This window comes from Ranitomeya imitator, chromosome 10 (genome assembly GCF_032444005.1).
Source record: "Ranitomeya imitator isolate aRanImi1 chromosome 10, aRanImi1.pri, whole genome shotgun sequence".
Classification (NCBI taxonomy): domain Eukaryota; kingdom Metazoa; phylum Chordata; class Amphibia; order Anura; family Dendrobatidae; genus Ranitomeya; species Ranitomeya imitator.
Genome location: NC_091291.1, coordinates 36,532,362 through 36,553,152, shown reverse-complemented (window position 1 = coordinate 36,553,152; position 20,791 = coordinate 36,532,362). Strand labels below are relative to the sequence as shown.

Below are 20,791 nucleotides of genomic sequence, written 5' to 3'. Positions count from 1 at the left end.
TTGGCTTGCAAAAAAACCCCTAAAATTTCTAGAGCTTTTTACAAAGCCCAAAAACACGCCAAACGGGAGTCTGTGTGAAAGAAACCTTAAACAATGATTCAAACTGATTTTTAAGTGAATTCTTTCTCTCCTGTCGTGGACACACAACATGTCATTAGAGGGGGTCCAATCTCAGGCATTGTCCTCAGTATTGACTGCGAAATAAAGGGACAGCACTCAGTTCTGGGACTCCTGACTAGTCAATGGGGTGTCAGTTTCCCCAGACTAGTCCGCCCTCTTTCCATTATATCACGCCCCTGTGGGCGTGATAACACAATTTGCAGGAGCCGAGGTCATAGCCAGTCCTTGCAAATCTCGCGCATGCGCACCGCTCATTTTGACAGTGTCATTTCACCTCTGCAGTCGGGTGTTCTCTTCCAGATGTCAGAGGCGCAATGTGCATGACCGGAAGTGCAGAAGACGGCTCTCGTTCATGGAGGAGCCGAAGAACAGCTGGATGCAGCAGGAACAAGAGGAACAGCTGGAACATTGACGTCAGGGAAAAAAAGCTGTGCGCATGCGCGAGATTTGCATGAGCTGGTGATGACATCAGCTCTTGGGTGCATGAAAAAGGATGCTCCAATCACTTCTTTCAAGTTCACGGATGCTCCCAAAAAATCGGATCCCGTATTGATCAACCGTATAGAATCCAATTTTTACGAACAGATTGCAGTTCTTACCATAGAGGATGGTATTTGGTCTTGTAAATTGTATTTACTTCTGATGTATACGTCCATTTTTCACACCCAAGTTTTTTGACGAATAGAACTTGTACCTATGATTGCCTATAAGTTCACCTGTTCGTTTTTTTTGGTGGATCGAAACCTTGGTGCAAAATCGCAGAGACATCATGTCCGATATTGATCCAAGTGTCAAAATCGGCAATGCGAGTCTACGGGTTACAGAAACGATGCCATCGGAGTGCCGACCATTTTTCAAGGTTTAGGAGAAGGCGGAAAAACTTTTTTTTATTGATTATTTGTTTCACATTCGAGAAAAACTGATGAAACTCAGATGAAAATCTGAACAAAATCAATGATGAAATTTGGGGCATTTTTCTCCTCCATAAAAAAAAGAACCGACTTATAAATGAGTTGTAAGGGCAGTGTCCTACAGCATGATTAAGGCATAGTGAAAGTTTCTGTTTCATATAAATTATTTTTTCAAGAAAATTCATCAACATTAAGAAATAATAATAACGAATGAATGAATACTGACGGCATTTGTATTTTGGGCAACAATCCATTTCTGGGTCAATTGTCATGATTGGTTTGTTTCCGTTACAAGCAGGGGCAGGGCTGCAAGGTTCGCATTCTGTAAAAAAAAATAAAAAAATGTATATCCGTCAATAAGAATTCTACAACACAAATATAATATGTGAATATCTCTTGGATGCCAATGTGAAATATGGCACATTATTGGGGGACTTACCACAATCATATACAGGGCAGCAATCTTCCACTGATATCAGAACTTTTTTGGAACCCGTCATGAAACAATCGACTGTCTGGCAAATCACATTGTCACATTTCTACAAATAAAGTAAAAAATAAAATATTTAATCTTGAAACTACATCTGGATCGTGAGATTATCTGATGACAGTTGGAAATCCAAAATGCATAAATTATTAAATAGTTATCTTAGACCTGATTACGCTGGTGTACTTACATTGAAACCTCATGCTAGAATCACCGTATAATCCTTTTTGACTGTTTTCCTACCCGATATTAAAAATGACTCATAAAATGCCTAATATACGACAATTTTGATGTGGATTTTCAAAGTAAGTACACAGGCCTCATCAGGTCTAACATGTCTATTTAATATTGTATCTGGTTTTAATTGTGAGACCTTGGAAAGTGCTACATTTTGACTTGTAAGTTTAAAGAGATACAATCATTTTAATTGCAATTCCGGTTTTCTGAAAAAAAAAGTGATGGATTATCAGACTTTCTGGGGTACAAACAAATTTTTTGATAGAAACAAAATGAACATATACCCTGCTATAAGTAAGTAAATAGTAATAGTGCATGTAAATAACAAGGATACTTAGTAAACACTGTTTTTGATCAAGAAAAAAAAGTGTAAAAGCCATGCCACCATGACAAGGTGTACCCGGTCCAGAAGGTCCTATCCTCTAGTATTAAAACCTTACCATGGGTCAAAAATGAGCCAAACTGTGGACACTCAGCATCCATTTTCTGCACTCCCCTTCTATGAGATGGTCATTACGTTTATATAGCTTCCTATTACTGTGCTCGGCCCTTATTCACATTGACGTCACTTCGACACATGGTAAGGTTAAAATACTAGAGGCTAGGCTAGGACTATCCCGAAGGGGGCACCTTGTCGCGGTGGGATGGCTTTTACTCTTTTTTTTAAATCAAAAACAGTATTTACTAAGCATTCTACAGTAATTATATGCACAATTACTATTTACTTACAGCAGGGTATTATATGTTCATGTTGTTTCGATCTTAGGTTTTGTGTGTTTAATGGCCAGTGTGAACTTGCTCCTACACGTTGTATGCATACCAATTTACACTCCGGCTCATTTTCTTTTGCTTTTGCTTTCTGTTGTATGAGTTGCTGGATTAAACTGATTTAATTTAATGTAAATATGTTGGTATACTTACACCAGGTGTTGGGGTCCATACAGGTGGAGGTGTCGTTTCTGAAGGCACTATAAGATAGAATAGATTTTTAGCTCCTGCCATTTCACCTATTTTTTTTTACCATGCATTGTTTTTTAGCACTTGTCTGGTACCATGAAAAAAAATCACTAGATTTTCAATCTGCATGAATCTCTGCACTCACTGAAAGCCATGAGTAATGACACTGTCTAACTGTTCAAATCTCTGCACTCACTGAAAGACGTGAGTAATGACACTGTCTAACTGCTCAAATCTCTGCACTCACTGAAAGCCATGAGTAATGACACTGACTATAACTGCTCAGATCTCTGCACTCACTGAAAGCTATGAAAAATGACACTGGCTGTAACTGCTCAGATCTCTGCACTCACTGAAAGCTATAAAAAATGAAACTGTCTATAACTGCTCAGATCTCTGTACTCATTGAAAGCTATGAATAATGACACTGTCTGTAACTGCTCAGATCTCTGCACTCACTGAAAGCCATGAAAAATGACACTGTCTGTAACTGCTCAGATCTCTGCACTCACTGAAAACCATGAGTAATGACACTGTCTGTAACAGATCAGAATCTCTGCACTCACTGACAGCCATGAGTAATGACACTGTCTGTAACTGCTCAGAGTCTCCACACGCACTGAAAGCCATGAGCAATGACATTGTAACTGCTCAGATCTCTGTACTCACTGAAAGCCATGAGTAATGACACTGGCTGTAACTGCTCAGATCTCTGCACTCACTGAAAGCTATGAAAAATGACACTGTCTGTAACTGCTCAGATCTCTGCACTTATTGAAAACTATGAATAATGACACTGTCTGTAACTGCTCAGATCTCTGCACTTATTGAAAACTATGAATAATGACACTGTCTGTAACTGCTCAGATCTCTGCACTCACTGAAAACCATGGGTAATGACACTGTCTGTAACTGCTCAGATCTTTGCACTCACTGAAAGCTATGAAAAATGACACTGTCTGTAACTGCTCAGAGTAATGATGGAGAATTCAGTCCACGAGAGGGATGCAGTGCTCCGAAGTGTGAGGAAATGCTCTTTACTTACCACATTCATAGGCTGGGCAGCATGGATCATCTGAAGTTTGTTTCACAAGGAGGTTTTCGCCAGCAGGGCATTGGTGTTCGGCACATGTAACTCCATCACATGGCTGTCAAAATTAAAAAATAAGTATTCATATTATTCATCTAAACAAGAACTAAAGCATTTTTTTGCCATTTATATATTCAGTTTATCACACATAGACACTGATAAACATAATATATAATTTTACTTACATTGGGCGTTGGGGTCTGTATAAATATGAAAAAAAATATTAAAAAATTGTAAATCAACCACAATATATCAGAAGCATTAACAAAAAAACATCAATCCACAATGGAGGAAAGAGATTCATCAATAGTTATTTTATGTGCACATACTGGCACATATCACTAGTCATATTTGGTCATTTTTGAAGGTTGGCAGACAATAATGTTTGCACCAAAAAATATAAACTTTAGACCATTCCTATATTTGTTAGAAGCTTCCTTTAGTAACCCCAATATATCTCCTTTGCTCACACTCTAAGCTGTAATCTGCAGTAAGTGTGTCATTTCTCTTCAGCACCCCCGAAGGGGAAACTAGGTATTACACATCCTCTATGTAATGTAGGATGAGCAAGGTCCTCCAAAGCGAGAGATGCTCCCCAAGACATGTATTTCCAGATTAGAGGCATGTATTTATCACATAAATCTCCGACAAAATATATACAATGGTCGACAATCCCTTAAATAAATGTGCCGCATTTTACAACACCCTGATTACTACTTTTTTTTTTTTTACACTTTACAAAATATCGGTCAGCAAAGCCCTAAAAAATAACTAGAACTGAAAATAATTGTATTTATAAACCCATTTTTAAGGGTTTTGTGCCCCATGATTTAACCATGCAATATATCACATATTTGATATTTAGTCAATTACTTACAGGTTCAGGGTAAACTGGAAAAAAAAGAAAGACAATTTTTAAAAAAGAAAAGTAGGTACAATACAGTAATTTCACTTTTTAAGATGTTTTGAGCATGTAAAACTATAGGACAGTGATCTTCCTCTTCATATCTTTTTGGATCATTGAAAAAGGACCTAAGAGGCGATTCATGCTGCCCAAACCGGAGGAAGCAGGAATAAGATCATGGCTGCAGGATGGCTGCCAGGGATTGTATACCATTCTATGAAATGCACATCCAGCCACTGACCAGATAACTAGACGGTTGTTGAGCGAGCGCTGCTGCAGCTTATTGACAGGTCTCTCCCACATGTGCAGATAGAGAAAGACCGGACTATTACCTGCAGCGATGCCCGAGAATTTCAGAGAGTAATAAACTTGGGTGCAATTATTAACCAGGCTTCTATTCATGCTGTCCATGATTGGGGCTGCATAAATCAGGTGTCACGTTCCTTTTAATTTACATGTATTTTATAGGTAGATAGCTAGATGATAGATAAATAGATAATATACAGATAATAGATTGATGAATAGATAGATAGATAGATAGATAGATAGATAATAGATAGATAATAGATAGATAGATAGATAGATAGATAGATACATAGATAGATAGATACATAGATAGATAGATAGATAGATAGATAGATAGATTGATAGATGATAGATAGATAATAGATAGATATAGATACATAGATAGATAGATAGATAGATAGATATATGATTGATAGATAGATGATAGATAGATAATAGATAGATAGATAGATAGATAGATAGATAGATAGATAGATAGATAGATAGATAGATAGATGATAGATAGATAATAGATAGATATAGATACATAGATAGATAGATGATTGATAGATAGATGATAGATAGATAGATAGATAGATAGATAATATATAGATAGATAATAGATAGATTGATGATAGATAGATGATAGATAGATAGATGATTGATAGATAGATAATAGATAGATATAGATACATAGATAATAGATAGATAGATGATTGATAGATAGATAGATAGATAGATGATTGATAGATAGATAATAGATAGATAGATAGATAATATATAGATAGATAATAGATAGATAGATGATAGATATATAGATAGAAAATAGATAGATAGATAGATAGATAATATATAGATAGATAATAGATAGATAGATGATAGATAGATAGATGCAAGGAAGGATAGGTAATAGATAGATAGATGATAGATAGATAATAGATAGATGATAGATAGATAGATAGATAGATATAATAGATAGATAGATAGATGATAGATAGATAATAGATAGATGATAGATAGATAGATAGATATAATAGATAGATAGATAGATAGATGATAGATAGATAATAGATAGATGATAGATAGATAGATAGATAGATAGATAGATAGATAGATAGATAGATAGATAGATAAAAAAAATCTTACAGCACTCGAATCTTTGGCAGCATGGATCTTCTGAGGCCACTTCCACTAAGTTGCCATCTCCTGTGCAGATGATGGTAGGACAGGTGACTCCCGCACATTTGGGGGGAGGAGTTGTGATAGGTGTCACGATACCTGTCAAAGAACCAAACATAATTCATTAAAGAATATTTTCTGTCTACACAACTGAGCTGAAATTTTACAATAAGGCTCATCGTGCACCATGGCGTTTTCTAACAACCCAGTCGTTGACTCTTTCCGTGGGTACTCACACTCGTACGCTGGGCAACAGTCAACGTCGGGGTCTCCAATTCTAAATGGTGGACTTAAATCTTGACAAATAGGTGGAGGATTGCAGGGTACCTGGCATTCTGAAAAAGACAATGCATTGATTGGTTAGCACAGAACAAGGGGTCAGTGTCAGGGGGAAGACCCATATCTGAAATATAGAAAGACTTACGACACTCGTAGCGTGGGCAGCATATGTTTTCCCACGGTATTTCTACTAGGCCAGCTCCATTCTTAGTACATTTGACTGGGGGCTCACAGAGGACATTTTTGCATGGCTCCTAAAATTCATACAGACGTAATATTACAGAAAACAATGGTGAATACTCAAAGGTACACAATTGCATCATTTCCATATCATTAACATGTCTATCCATCCTGTGATTTCCATAATTCCATCACTTTTCCTTCTTGGTGTGTTGAGGCATTTCGATGTTGAGGTGTATATTTATTCCAAAACACAAAACGGGATCTCCGTCCACCAGGTAAAGGTAAACTAGTGATTTTGCATCTGGTATGTGTATATTCTAAACTAAAGAGATAAATTAATTCCTGGTTGAAGAATTAAGGAAGGGAAAAGTTTTGTGATTGCAAGATACTACATAAGCATGGTGTCTGTCCATGAGCTGCCTCGAGTCTTGCACCTCCAGGTCAACCTCAACTCCTGCACACCCCTGCTAACAAGAGACCTTGCCTAATGAGCTTTTTCCATGGTATATAGCGTTATTTCCTTGCCCTCTCTAGACCTCTAGCAGTACAGGAGAGCTGTCATCTGTCATTGAATTCTACAGACTCAAATTAATTTGAAATGACTCTGCTGACCATGACCCAGTCTAAACGGCAAAACTAAAAGTGAGCTGTGAAAAACAGAAAATGTGAAAACTGTCAATATTTATAATCTTTTGGCAAAGAAAGTTAAAAAAAAAACTAAAGAAATATTCTAAATGATGCATTGTAATAAACATAATATATGTTTTTACCTCGGTAGGAGGTGCTGTGGTGACTGGAGGAAGAATTGCTGTAAAGACATAATCATAATTAACTCATTGTTCATTCATTTGTATTACAGTCCTTATGCAATCTGAAGTCATTCAGTATACTTACGAAAGCATTGATATTTTGGGCAGCAGGGGTCTGATGAATCGACTTGTTGAAGATATTCTCCATCGGCACATGTTTCTATGGTGCAGACAACGTTGCTACATGCCTACATTGGAGCAGGATGAACATAATGTGAGATAATCCGATGTATATCATCCATAAGCTCAGAAAGATACATGTGTAGTCTCCGCATGTGATGACCCATATTATTAATTTTACATCTGTTGTTATTGAAACTGGGCTGGTTGGTATCAAATGTGTCGTAGCTGAGGCTGGGTATTGCATATCTGGCCTCTATTCAACCCAAGAGGGGGTAGATGTGCGGTACTGAGCCACGCCAATCATACACTTCACAGAGCTGTGCAGCTCCGCAGCTACGCATTTCCAGTTGCTGACGCTCTCGGGTACAGCTAATCGGCGGTGGTGCCGATGTTGCACTCACCAATCAGATGCTGAGAGACCGACCCAGAAGGATAGGTCATCAACATAAAAGCATACTGTAATTACTGAGGAATGCTTTTGTAATTTGGATATACATAGAGTATTATGTACAAAAGTAATACAAAGAAAACAGATGCAAAAATCAAATCTTCTCATGTATGAGATTCCCGGCCTATAAAATCCGGAGACTGGAGAGTATACAAGCAGTGGTGGAAATTGAAGCTCTTGTGACCCAATGGAGAATCACCATGTGAGTGCCCAACTATCAGGTTTATAATAGAATCAGTCTTTTCCGATGGGATAGAGAGTAATTTTGGGACTCCCTAGACTTATGGTCTCCAGGTCTAGTGCAACCCCTGCATGCTCCTGGTGACAAAGGACCTTGCCTGATAAGCTTTTTCCATGTATATAGTGTTACTTCCTTTCCATATCTAGACCTCCAACAGTACAGGGGAGCTGTGATCTGTCATTGAATTTTACACCCTCAAATGAATTTGAAATGACTCTGCTGACCACGACTCAGTCTAAACAGCAACAATAAAAGTGAGCTGCTTAAAACAGAAAATGTCAAAAGCATTTTTTTGTTTAATGCCATATGGGAAAATGTCAACATTTATTTATTTTCTTTTCTAAAAAAAAGGTTAAAAAAAAATATATAAATGATGGATTTTAATACCCATAAAATATGTTCTTACCTCGGTAGGAGGTGCTGAGGTGACTGGAGGAAGAATTGCTGTAAAGACATAATCATAATTAACTCATTGTTCATTAGTTTGTATTACAGTGATTATGTAATGTACAAATCTGAAATCATTTGGGAAATCAATGACAAACAACATACAGCCCTCATAGTATACTTACGAAAGCATTGATATTTTGGGCAGCAGGGGTCTGATGAATCGACAAGTTGAAGATATTCTCCATCGGCACATGTTTCTATGCTGCAGACAACGTTGCTACATGGCTACATTGGAGCAGAATGAACATGATGTGAGATAATCCAATGTACAGTACAGACCGAAAGTTTGGACACACCTTCTCATTTAAAGATTTTTCTGTATTTTCATGACTATGAAAATTGTACATTCACACTGAAAACATCAAAACTATGAATTAGCACATGTGGAATTATATACTTAACAAAAAAGTGTGAAACAACTGAAATTATGTCTTATATTCTAGGTTCTTCAAAGTAGCCACCTTTTGCTTTGATGACTGCTTTGCACACTCTTGGCATTCTCTTGATGAGCTTCAAGAGGTAGTCACCAGGAATGGTCTTCCAACAATCTTGAAGGAGTTCCCAGAGATGCTTAGCACTTGTTGGCCCTTTTGCCTGCACTCTGCGGTCCAGCTCACCCCAAACCATCTCGGTTGGGTTCAGGTCTGGTGACTGTGGAGGCCAGGTCATCTGGCGTAGCAACCAAACACTCTCCTTCTTGGTCAAATAGCCCTTACACAGCCTGGAGGCTATGACCCTTTGCACAGCACTGTGTCAGATCAGCGATCTGACAAGCAGGGCTGCAGGCTTACCAGCGCCTGCTCCGAGCAGGCGCTTTTAAGCCACCTCCCTGCAGGACCCGGAGGTAGCCCCGTGGCCATTTTGGATTTGGGGTCTGCAGGGAGGAGACACTCGGTACAAGGTGAGCACATTGCCTTGTTCCGAGGGTCTCAGGGAAGCACGCAGTGTTCCAGGGGTTAATGTGCGAGGAGCAGTCCAAGACCGCTCCGGGCACATAGTGCCAAATGTCAGCTGAAATAATCAGCTCACACCTGGCCGAGATCGGGAGTGTGGCCGATTGCATATGACGTACTATCCCGTCACTGGTAATTAAGTCCCAGGTCACCTCGACGGGATAGTACGTCATATGGGATTAAGGGGTTAATGCCCTGTGGGAAAATGTCAACATTAATTTGTTTTATTTTCTTAAAAAGGTTAAAAATATGAAGAAATATTATAAATGATGAATTTCAATAAACATAATATATGTTCTTACCTCGGTAGGAGGTGTTGTGGTGACTGGAGGAAGGGTTGCTGCAAAGGCATAATCATAATTAACTCATTGCTCATTAATTTGTATTACAGTGCTTATGTAATGTACAAATCTGAAATCATTTGGGAAATCAATGACAATAACATACAGCTCTTATAGTATACTTACGAAAGCATTGAAATTTTGGGCAGCAGGGGTCTGATGAATCGACAAGTTGAATATATTCTCCATCGGCACATGTTTCTACGTTGCAGACAACGTTGCTACATGCCTACATTGGAGCAGAATGAACATAATGTGAGATAATCCGATTTATATCATCTATAAGCTCGGAAAGAAACATGTGTAGTCTTCCACACGTGATGACCCTTATTATTAATTTTATCTCTGTTGTTGTTGAAACTGGGCTGGTTGGTATCAAATGTGTCGTAGCCGAGGCTGGGTACTGCATATCTGGCCTCTATTGAACCCAAGAGGGGGTAGATGTGCCGTACTCGGCCACGCCAATCATACACTTCACAGCTGTGCAACTACACATTTCCAGTTTCTGTAGCTATCGGGTACAGTTAATCGACGGTAGTGCCGGATTTTACAACCTCACCAATCAGATGCTGAGAGACTGACCCAGAAGTCACCAATATAAAAACATACTGTGATTACTGAGGAATGCTTTTGTAATTTAGATATACATAGAGTATTATGTATAAAAGTAATATGCAAAAATCTAATCTTCTCATGTAAGAGATTCCCGGCCTAGAAAATCCGGAGACTGGAAAGTATACAAGAAGTAGCGCAAATTGAAGCTCTTGGGACCCAATGGAGAATCACCATGTGGGTGCCCAACTATCACAGGTTTATAGTGGCGTCAGAATTTTCCGATGGCATAGATGGTGATTTTGGGACTCCCTAGACTCATGGTCTCCAGGTCTACTGCAACCCCTGCATGCCAATGGTGACAAGAGACCTTGCCCGATAAGCTTTTTTCAAGTATATAGTGTTACTTCCTTGACATATCTAGACCTCCAACAGTACAGGGGAGCTGTGATCTTTCCTTGAATTTCACACCCTCAAATGAATTTGAAATGACTCTGCTGACCATGACTCAGTCTAAACAGCAGCAATGTAAGTGAGATGCTGCAAACAGAAAATGTCAAAAAGGTCAATAACATTTTTTTTTGTTTAATACCCTGTCAGAAATTGTCAACATTTATTTATATTCTTTTTACAAAGAAATGTAAAAAAAATAAAGAAATATTATAAATGATGAATAATATATGTTTTTACCTCGGTAGGAGGTCCTGTGGTGATTGGAGGAATTGCTGTAAAGACATAATGAGAATTAACTCATTGTTAATTTGTATTTAATGCTTATGTAATGTACTAATCTGAAATCATTTCGGAAATCAATGGCAGATAACACATACAACCCTAATTGTGTACTTACGAATGCAGACATATTTTGGGCAGCAGGGGTCTGATGACGGGACTTCTTGAAGATATTGTCCATCGGCACATGAATCTATTTTGCAGATAACGTTGCGACATGCCTACATTGGAGTAGAATAAGCATAATGTAAGATAATCCGATATATATCATCTATAATCTCAGAAAGAAACGTGTAGTCTCAACATGTGATGACCCATATTATTAATTTTACCTCTATTGTTGTTAAAACTGGGCTTGTTGGTATCGGTGTTGGAGAAGGCCCAACTGGTGGAGTAACACCTGAAATAAAATCATTAACGTCATTAAACCTATAGATGCTTTAAGAGGTTGTTCAGTTAAAATACGTTATCACTGATCTCATAGATAACTTGTTGATTGGTGGCAGTCCGACTGCTCGGACGAAGAACTTCTATTCACGTTAGAATGAAGCAGCAGTGCGAATTTGCGGATCGTACTTCATTCATTCTCTATGGGGTTTCTGAGCTGCAATTGACTTTTTTTTCAACAATCCCTTAGAGAATGAAAGTAGGAATGGTCGAGCTTTGAATTCCGTGCCATTTTGCAAAGTGGATAAAGCTTCCCAGTTCTGTTGATCGGTGTGGATCTCAGTGATCCAGCAACCAACAATCAGAAAATTATCACCTGCAAATTGGTGATACCTTGACAATTTTAAGTATTCCGATGTTTTTAAAGAAAAAATAGGCACAAAGTAACTTACAATCTTCAATATGAACACAACGATGAGTAACTTCATCCAAGACCATTCCTGGGGCACAAATTGGGTAGCAACCTTCAACCCTAAGACAACAGCAAGTTTAACAATGAGATATGATCTGACCATGCAAAATTTAGAGAATATTGCTAGACAAATTGCAAGGTCGTTGCCTATGGCCTGTTAAATAGGAACAGAATATAACTAATTGACCAACTAGATCAATAGAACCCAAATCTTTTCATTCTTTAATTTTCCTTTCAACTAAAATATTATTATAAAAAACGGAAATTCAATATTTTAGTGCCGATAGTTCACAAAAGACTGGTTCTGGACTATTTTTTATATGGTATGGTTTAGAGAAAACTTACTTGAGAGTCAATGTGCACTTTGTACCGAGAGGATCTTGACATGTTGCGATGCATGGGCTTCCACAAGATCTGTATTTCCAGGTGCAGATTGAGAAAGAAGGCAAGCCAAAGTTTTCCTCTGAAAATGAATCATCAGTGTTTAGGTCTCAGATTACGGAAAATGGTATTGAAAGAAATTCGAGCTGAATCTATTGGGTCTTACCGATCAGTTTGAAGTTCATCTGAAGCATATTTGCTGATTTCACTTTTGACATGACTAGTGCTTCACCATAGATGGATAGATACAGTCCTCTTGAAGTATAAGATTCCAGAGCATCGTATCCTGTCACCCAGCGGTCCGATCTCAAAATAAAAGTGGCTCTTTTTCGGAAATCTACACTTGGTTGCCACTTTCTCAGGCTCAAAGTTTCATCATCATTCTGAACTATGAAATAGTTGTGGTGTTGTGCAGACTCCAAAGAGATCAGCTTTCTACCATCTACACCAAGAAGCCAAAAAGTATTTTAAGTTAGATGCTCAAGGTGTAAATTAGACTTTGTGTGACTATAAAACACTGAGATTAAATGAAATTTATATAAAAGTTTGAAAATAAAAAGGTACGTACTCTGATGGTCTACATAAAGGCTTGGCGTCACCATGAAGCTTGCCTTCGCGTTTCCAGGAACATCAACGTTTTCCAGAGACACTGCATTATTATCGTAATCAATCACTAAGGTCTTGCCATTCATCATTACGATGCGGTAAGGTCCTTCTCCACCATCTTAAGGAAGAAAAGTATTTCCAATATTTATAAACATCAATTGAGATCATTTTAATTAACGTCAACCAGTTTTGATGTCCAATAGCCAAACAGCTTGATCTTACCTCTGTTGTAATATTCGCAAGGAGATGCTGAAACGAACAAAGCAAAGGGGCGATTTAAAAGATTATTTCAAATTTTGAAGGAACATGACAATAAAAAAATTTGGAAGACAGACTTACGGCATGTGTCAGGAGTTCTCCAATCAATGGTGATTCCTTTGCGGCAACAGGCTCGGGCATAAGCTGCCAGCGCAGTGCAGTAGCAAAGACAGCTTTCACCCTCTCTGCATGCTTCAGTCTCCTCAACACAAGCTACATAATAAGGATCCACATTCACCTTTGAGAAAAATACATAATCAAAATAAACATCAGATATTATTTTGTTTTTAGACTATTTTATTCTTAACGCAAAATTCATCATTTGTGTTATTTACTCTACATGTCTATCTGTCTCCAATATGTTTTGGCTGAATGTTATAATTTCTCCAAAATATCTTGAAAATCTAAAATTTGTACATGCAAAAATGGAAGTCGAGAACAAGTCTTACCACTGTGTGGCACTCAGAAAATTCGTCACCCTTAAGCAGGCTGCATCTTGTCTCCACAAACTTCTTGTGGTTATCAGACGGAGGAGGTAGAGTTGACTGTTGGTCGGGACACTGTTCAAAAGTAGAAAAGTGTTATTCAAATACATGTACATATGTTTTTTTCTGAGAATATGTACAAAAATAAATGGTCACCTACCACCTCAGTCAGGAACTGAGAACCATACTGAGCCATATTGCTAATGGCAAGCTCGGTAGTTGTGGTTCCATCAGCATCACCGCACATTCCTTGAACTTTGCCCTTTATCCAAACAAAAAGAGCTTGGTAAATATTATTGACTACACTCCATAGCTTCCATGAATGCTTTCACATTTGATTTTTTTTTTCTACTTGCATCTACTATCTATTTTTTAACTTTCGTTATTAGTGATGTACCTGTAGTTGTGGTGCCAGTTGAATGATAACATCTAGATGTTGGTCATAATACACAGCAAGACCTTCTAGGAAATGGACCACCTGATAAAATCCAGATCGGTAAGTTTTCAGTTGAGTCCTACTGCCTAATTCCTGTATCTGTAGATGAGAAACATCCAAAATATTACTTACTGAAGGAATAATGTTAAGGTTAAGTCACATGTGGTCATCTTTGTAATACTGATTCCATTAATTGATGTCTCACGTAGAGACAAGCTAATCTTGTCGTACTTCGGAACCAGAAAGCACTGTCTACGACTTACCACTGTGGTATCAAATTCACTCAGGACTACAGTTGCTCCTCCAAAAACGATATGGATAGTTTTCTTAAGCAGAGCGCCTCCCATGACTTCATTTGGAGCATTTTGCATGACAACCTTGAAGACTGGAGTTTCACCTTCGCGAGACTAGAAGGTAAAATGCAAGAACAATTTATGTATTTGAATCCATAACTTCATCCTTTTATATAGTTTTAGGACTTTTAGATGATCAATAACATTCCTACAAGTTTTTTTTCAGTAAATTTATGAATTTTTTTTACAACTAACCTCAACTAGCACAATTGGACACTGTTTTGTGTCGAAAGACTTCCAGACGTTGTCAAAGAGGAAGAATTGAGATCCACCATAAGCATTACACACTTTGTTGCATGTGTTATTTGTACATGAAAACTTGCCATTTTCACATGTGCTGTAATTACAACAAATATAAAATCGTTAGTCGTAATATTTGTTAATACTTTATTTAGTGATTTACTTAGTTTTTTTTAAATTATATTTCCAGATTTTTTTTATTTATTAAAACCAGCTACTTGAGTGTCCCATTAACAATAGACATTATAAAAATATATATGGTATGTTTTTCTTAAAATGTTTGGAAATAACAATGAAGGTGAATAATAAGTCTCACATGCTTTAGACAAAATATTAATATCTAAGGTGGCTTACCAAGTGTTGCAGTCTTTTGCTAGTGTCGCTCCTGGGACATAAATCTCATCTCCATGGATACAAGGGCATTGATTCAGTGGAACACAGTTTCCTTCACTGCTCCTCAGAAAACTAAAAAAAATTGTAAAAGTGAGCATAGCACATTTGACACATTTTCCACATTGTCAGATCTTCCGAACCTCCTAGAGTGAACCCACAGGACCGCGACAACGAACCTCCCAAGGGTGAACTAACCAGGTGGACCACCCCTAATACAGGGAGCGTTAGGGGCAGGCCCGAGGGAGACTATTGCTGCGGAAGCTGATACTCGGGGACAGAAAGTAGGAGCGGAGAAGAAACTGAACTGGCTAAAACGGAGACACAGGGCAGACAGGGTACGGCGTAACACAGAACAGGCAGGGTAAGATAGACACATAAGACTGAGCAAGGTATGGTGTATGCACAGGACAGAGCAAGGTATGGCGGATGCAGAGGACAGTGCTGGGTATGGCGGACGCACAGGACAGTGCTGGGTATGGCGGACACACAGGACAGCGCAAGGTATGGCAGACGCACAGAACAGAGCAAGGTATAGCGGGACCTGGGTCAAATGAGGACAAATGACAATCAGGCAATGAGTAGGAGGAGAGGCTACCTTATATAGCAGGAGTAGTGCAGCACTTCCGGGTCAGGATCCCTCCAGGATCAGGAAGGGGAGAAGCGGAGAGAGCGGAGACCAGCCTGAGGGAGTGCGAGTGCGCCGACAGCAAGAAGGAGAAGTGCGCACGTGCCGGCGCCGAGAACCAGTGTCCAGCGAGGAAGGAAGAAGAGAGGAGACCAGGCGACGTGCAGACAACCCGGGAGCGCGCAGAGATAAACGCGCAAGCCGGGAGCTGGAAGAAGACCCAGGAAAAGCGGCAGCAGCGATGCACCGGGACAGGTAAGTATGAGAAGAGCCAGAGGGGAATGCAGGAGACGTGACACACATCCTCTAACAGTGTTGAAGTGTCAGCAAATTATACAAGTTTATCCTAAAAAATATAATAAAATTACCCGATATCTGTTTTTACTAATAATTCTACCTATTATTATTTTTTCTTAAATAAATTTAGTTTCTGGAAAACACCTTTCTTCAAAAAAACACCTACTAGTAAATGGCTTTTCAGCACAAATCTGGCAGCTTAATCACCAGCGATCAGTGGTTACTGCACCAATGATCTACAGACAACTGCACATTTCTTCTGCAGTGGCCACTACAGGAGAAATATGGTATTACATACCTACATTTAAAATGAATAGAGGGTCGTGAAATGCATAGTCACACTGAGTCATCTAGATCGTAATCTTCTCCATGGAGTGACTCCCTCATTCCCTCTACTAGAGAGGCATCTCAAACAATGAACCTTACTCTATGGCAGTGTTCCTCAACTCCAGTCCTCAAGAGCCACCAACAGGTCATGTTTTCAGGATTTCCTTAGTATTTCACAGGTGATGGAATTATTGACTGTGAAGGTAATGCAATTATCACCTGGGCAATACTAAGGAAATCTTGAAAACATGACCTGTTGGTGGCTCTTGAAGACCGGAGTTGGGGAACACTGATCTATGATGTACTTATACGTTAACAGAACATATATACAAGGGTTGACCTTATAGGACAACACATTTATGAATATTATCTTAAAAATAAGTTTATTCATCCATTGTTCATGAGTCCATCACCATATATAGACCTTCTAGTTTTATATGAATGCTATTATATTGGACACAACCCTTAAGGCCCCCATACACAGACTAATCTCTGCCAAACTTGCCAATATCAACAGGTTCAGCTAATACTCTAATGTCTACATGGAACTCAACTCCCCCCCAATAGATGATTTTGGGGAAGGAAAGGATGACTAATGTCCAATTTTAGCCTGCCGATCCTTTTGTTCTCTAATAGATAAGCCACCGGCACAGATGCCTGGCTGTTACTTTCTCAGAGAGAACACAGAAGGGTGCGGCAGAGAGAGAGTTGGGCGACATAGGTACAAACTCAATGATCTGTCAAACTATCTTTTGTCCAACAGCTATCTAAAGGGTATGGAGTCTTAGGGCATTAACGTACCCAGATTTACAGACACATCCTGGAGTACACGCAAAGGAACATCCTGTGTCGAGTATAGCCAAGTTCATACAAGAGGGCTCACAAAGTTTTCCAGTGCTAAACTGACAATCTGCATATATTTCATTATCTGAGCACCGTTCCGGCTCTGTCAAAATAGAAAAATAAGAAGTAATCTCTGCTGATATCCCTTTCATAATGTGAGAGAAACCGTGACAAAATCAGGATTGTGCTTATCTTACCAGGTGGAGGTTCTTCTCTGTCACCGCATTGAGTTATTCTCTCACAAGGACTAAAATGCAAAACAAATAACACATAAAAATTTCAACTAGTTTTCTTTTCGAATGAACAAGAATATTTCTGAGTGTTAAAGTGGTTGTCAAAAAGAATAAAGTTATCACCTATCTATAGGATAAGCATAAAAATTCCATGATCTACTGATGGTTGGGTTCCTGGTGGTTGGACACCCAACAATCAGCTGGCTTTATACTGGACAACCCCTTTAAGCATCCATTGTCAAACATCTTAAATGGATATATAATAATGCACAGATATGATATGCACTTATAATCTAATAGTGATGTTGCTATACTTCCATCCCAAATACTCATGTAACCATGAAAGAAAATATATTCCGTACCATGTTTGTCCATCGGCTTGGGTAATAATCTCTCCTAATTTGTACAGACGGTTATTGTTGTAGCAAGGACAAAAATCTCTGGAAGAAATAAATATCTGAATGGTCAGACGCTATAAAAAAAATGTGAATTAGTATGTAGGTGTATAAACATGTATGGTATAATTTCATCGATTTAGAAAGAAGTAGTCCTGCCTATCATCATCAAGTTCTCACTGATCCAAATCATAGTCAAAGACAACATATTTGCTCAAAATGTTTTTTGACTATTTTAAAGTCACCAGAATTAGGGATGATTTCAGATCCACTAAAGTTATTTGGATTAGTTCCCTGAATCAAATGATCAAACTACCCTTACAGAATGCTTTTGATAAAGAGTGGTCAATCAAGTCAATTGTTGAGTTCTGTTTACGAAAATTATTGTGCCAGTGAGACAATTTGGAGGCAAAGTAGAAAAAGTTGGACTTCTCTAGAATTCAAAAATGACCACTTCTCGAATAAGTGTCCTTACCCTTTTACACATTCATCCAGAGAGGCATCGTAGTAGAGGTGTGTTGGGCAGATGCAAACTTCATTCAGTGGGATAGAAGGTGTAATTTTCAAGAGTTTAGAAGTGTATTCAGCACAATCCTGTTGGGGTAATGAATCGTCCGTGATAGCAACCATACTTTCTTTACAAACCGGACCTAAAAGTGGAAATGAACAGAGGTGATCAGGAGGCATTTTGTGTCCAAGACTATACACAGCTAGAAAACCGCCATGTCCGTTGGCATGTGGAGATGAGGAACGCAGTGCTGGTGAGATCATCCACAAGAGAGGAAGGTGAGGCAAACCTGAGCAGCTCGTCTTATTTTTTTAATGGATTCTGCTGTGGGTGAAAGCAATTTTAATGTAGCTTGAACCATAATCCCCCAAATGGCACATGATGCACATTGCTAAATAACATAAGGTACAGATACTTATAAAACATATTGAAATGGTTCCATTTTCGAAAATTCAATAAAATAATAGATAAAGAAAAAGCGATAAAAAACAACTTACTGCAATCTGGAAATGAAGAACTAACTGGAACAAATATTCCTGCCCGGGCACAGCGATATGCATAGTCTGCCAAAGCTGCACAAAGTCCTTCTCTGTCATTGAGATGGTAGACATTGCTGGAACAAGAAATCTTGTAGGAGTGGGTGTCAATCAGAAGGGCACAGTCTTCAAAGAGGGAATTATCCAAGGCATCAGAGCAAGCCCAGTCTGCGTCTGCTTTTTGACCTGATGGACAAGAGAAATTGGTCAACGTCACGCAACTGACGAATAGTCTAAGTCAATATAAAAAGAACTTCTTGCCATCAAAATCAATTTTTCTATGATCTAGAACAATATCAAAGGCCAAATATTTACTCAAACAAAACTATTTTGGCCAATTTTGTTTTATCAAAAAGAGGAAGGGTTCCAGAACCGCCAAGGGTTGTTGGATGGATATGTTCCCTGGATCAGATGACCAACTACATTAATAGAAAGGTATGGGAGCTGCACTTGGGATGTATGTAGATTGATTCTTCTTAATAAGAGAAACCAAATAATAATCCTGTAGAGATAATACCTTTATGGCTTGCCAAAACAAATAATGTTTCAAGATAATTTAGGTTTCTTCATAATTATTTTATTTTTGTTAGCCATTAAAAGATATATCTTCTAGAGATGGTGCGACTCGAAGTTCGAGATCCAACCAAGCAGTCATGTCATCAGTGACCGCTGAGCAGTAGTCCATCGAATCACCTCCTAGCTGCCTGCATCTATTGTTTGGGTAGATGCTTCCATTTAAGTTGTAAAGTGTCTATACCTAAAGTTTCCAACAGTTTTAAAAAGTTTAGGACACTTTTTCCAAATTCTAGATTTGAATATGTTTACCAATATCTTCGGGGTCTTTTGTATCTTCTGAACACTGATATTGTGTCTTCCAGGATTTGGTGAAGAAGCTGGATACAGTCTCAGTCATATCATTAGAGCTCCTGCAACGCACAAAGAAAAAATTGTTTTAAAAAAAAAGTTCCCACGTATTCAAATATTATGTCCATATTAAATAAAAACTTTCTTTATTATTTCAGTACTCCCTTGGATTATCTGTTATACTTATTTGACTTTATGATCCATGATGTTCTTCCACCATTTACTTCTCTCTTAAAAGTATTATTACAGCTCTCAGTTATTATTAAATAAAATACTACATTCAAAGGAAGCTAACCTTAAAGAGTATCTGTCACCGGGTCATAGGGGGCCAGTTTTTTCTCTTTTTATATTCCCTCAGCTCCTCTTAGTTTTTTTGTTTGTTTGATTTTTTTAATTTCCTATACAGTTCAAGAGATATGGGTCTATTTATTTGGCAGACTCCTTATGACGCCCCCGGAAGAAGCTGAATTGCAAAACGTGCGTCGGGGTGAAGAGGGGAACATCTGATCTGTCCTGTTGGTGACTCCTTTTGGCCTTGAACTCAGGTAATGGTCTTCCCAGCTCATACTTACTAGTCACGTAGCATGTATAGTTTACTATAACCCGGTCTATAGCTTTGCAAGCTGTATTTCCCTATATAGGGATCTCTCTCCTTATCCTGATAATTATAGAGTAACACTAATAACCCATACTTCCATCATATACAATTATTTGTGTCTGTTTATATCTGTTCGGGATTACATTTCTGTTCCTCAGCCGTATTCATTGTAAGTGTGGTTACTATTTTTATATTATCATATTTACATATAATTTTAATACTACACATTTAATATATATCACACCCTCCATACAGGATGTACGGACTATACCC

The 20,791-nt window shown here is 38.4% G+C and overlaps 1 protein-coding gene across 1 annotated transcript in view; it reads right to left on the bottom strand.

The window, feature by feature from the left end:
• LOC138652191 (mucin-2-like) overlaps positions 1–20,791 on the bottom strand; it is a 209,517-nt gene that overhangs the window by 115,211 nt on the left and 73,515 nt on the right. The window contains exons 41-76 of the mRNA XM_069742959.1: positions 19,882–19,982; positions 19,018–19,242; positions 18,488–18,662; positions 17,980–18,057; positions 17,582–17,631; positions 17,343–17,487; positions 15,254–15,364; positions 14,855–14,996; positions 14,570–14,713; positions 14,268–14,405; positions 14,031–14,132; positions 13,835–13,945; positions 13,467–13,623; positions 13,350–13,376; positions 13,090–13,245; positions 12,688–12,963; positions 12,486–12,603; positions 12,121–12,200; positions 11,614–11,681; positions 11,400–11,502; positions 11,240–11,274; positions 10,124–10,226; positions 9,959–9,996; positions 8,826–8,928; positions 8,660–8,697; positions 7,527–7,629; positions 7,403–7,440; positions 6,595–6,703; positions 6,407–6,505; positions 6,138–6,269; positions 4,680–4,693; positions 3,988–4,008; positions 3,758–3,860; positions 2,677–2,723; positions 1,471–1,570; positions 1,258–1,353 (exon numbers count right to left, since the gene is read on the bottom strand). Coding sequence (XP_069599060.1) covers positions 1,258–1,353; positions 1,471–1,570; positions 2,677–2,723; positions 3,758–3,860; positions 3,988–4,008; positions 4,680–4,693; positions 6,138–6,269; positions 6,407–6,505; positions 6,595–6,703; positions 7,403–7,440; positions 7,527–7,629; positions 8,660–8,697; positions 8,826–8,928; positions 9,959–9,996; positions 10,124–10,226; positions 11,240–11,274; positions 11,400–11,502; positions 11,614–11,681; positions 12,121–12,200; positions 12,486–12,603; positions 12,688–12,963; positions 13,090–13,245; positions 13,350–13,376; positions 13,467–13,623; positions 13,835–13,945; positions 14,031–14,132; positions 14,268–14,405; positions 14,570–14,713; positions 14,855–14,996; positions 15,254–15,364; positions 17,343–17,487; positions 17,582–17,631; positions 17,980–18,057; positions 18,488–18,662; positions 19,018–19,242; positions 19,882–19,982 — 3,686 coding nt within the window. The remainder of the gene's footprint in view (positions 1–1,257; positions 1,354–1,470; positions 1,571–2,676; positions 2,724–3,757; positions 3,861–3,987; positions 4,009–4,679; positions 4,694–6,137; positions 6,270–6,406; positions 6,506–6,594; positions 6,704–7,402; positions 7,441–7,526; positions 7,630–8,659; positions 8,698–8,825; positions 8,929–9,958; positions 9,997–10,123; positions 10,227–11,239; positions 11,275–11,399; positions 11,503–11,613; positions 11,682–12,120; positions 12,201–12,485; positions 12,604–12,687; positions 12,964–13,089; positions 13,246–13,349; positions 13,377–13,466; positions 13,624–13,834; positions 13,946–14,030; positions 14,133–14,267; positions 14,406–14,569; positions 14,714–14,854; positions 14,997–15,253; positions 15,365–17,342; positions 17,488–17,581; positions 17,632–17,979; positions 18,058–18,487; positions 18,663–19,017; positions 19,243–19,881; positions 19,983–20,791) is intronic.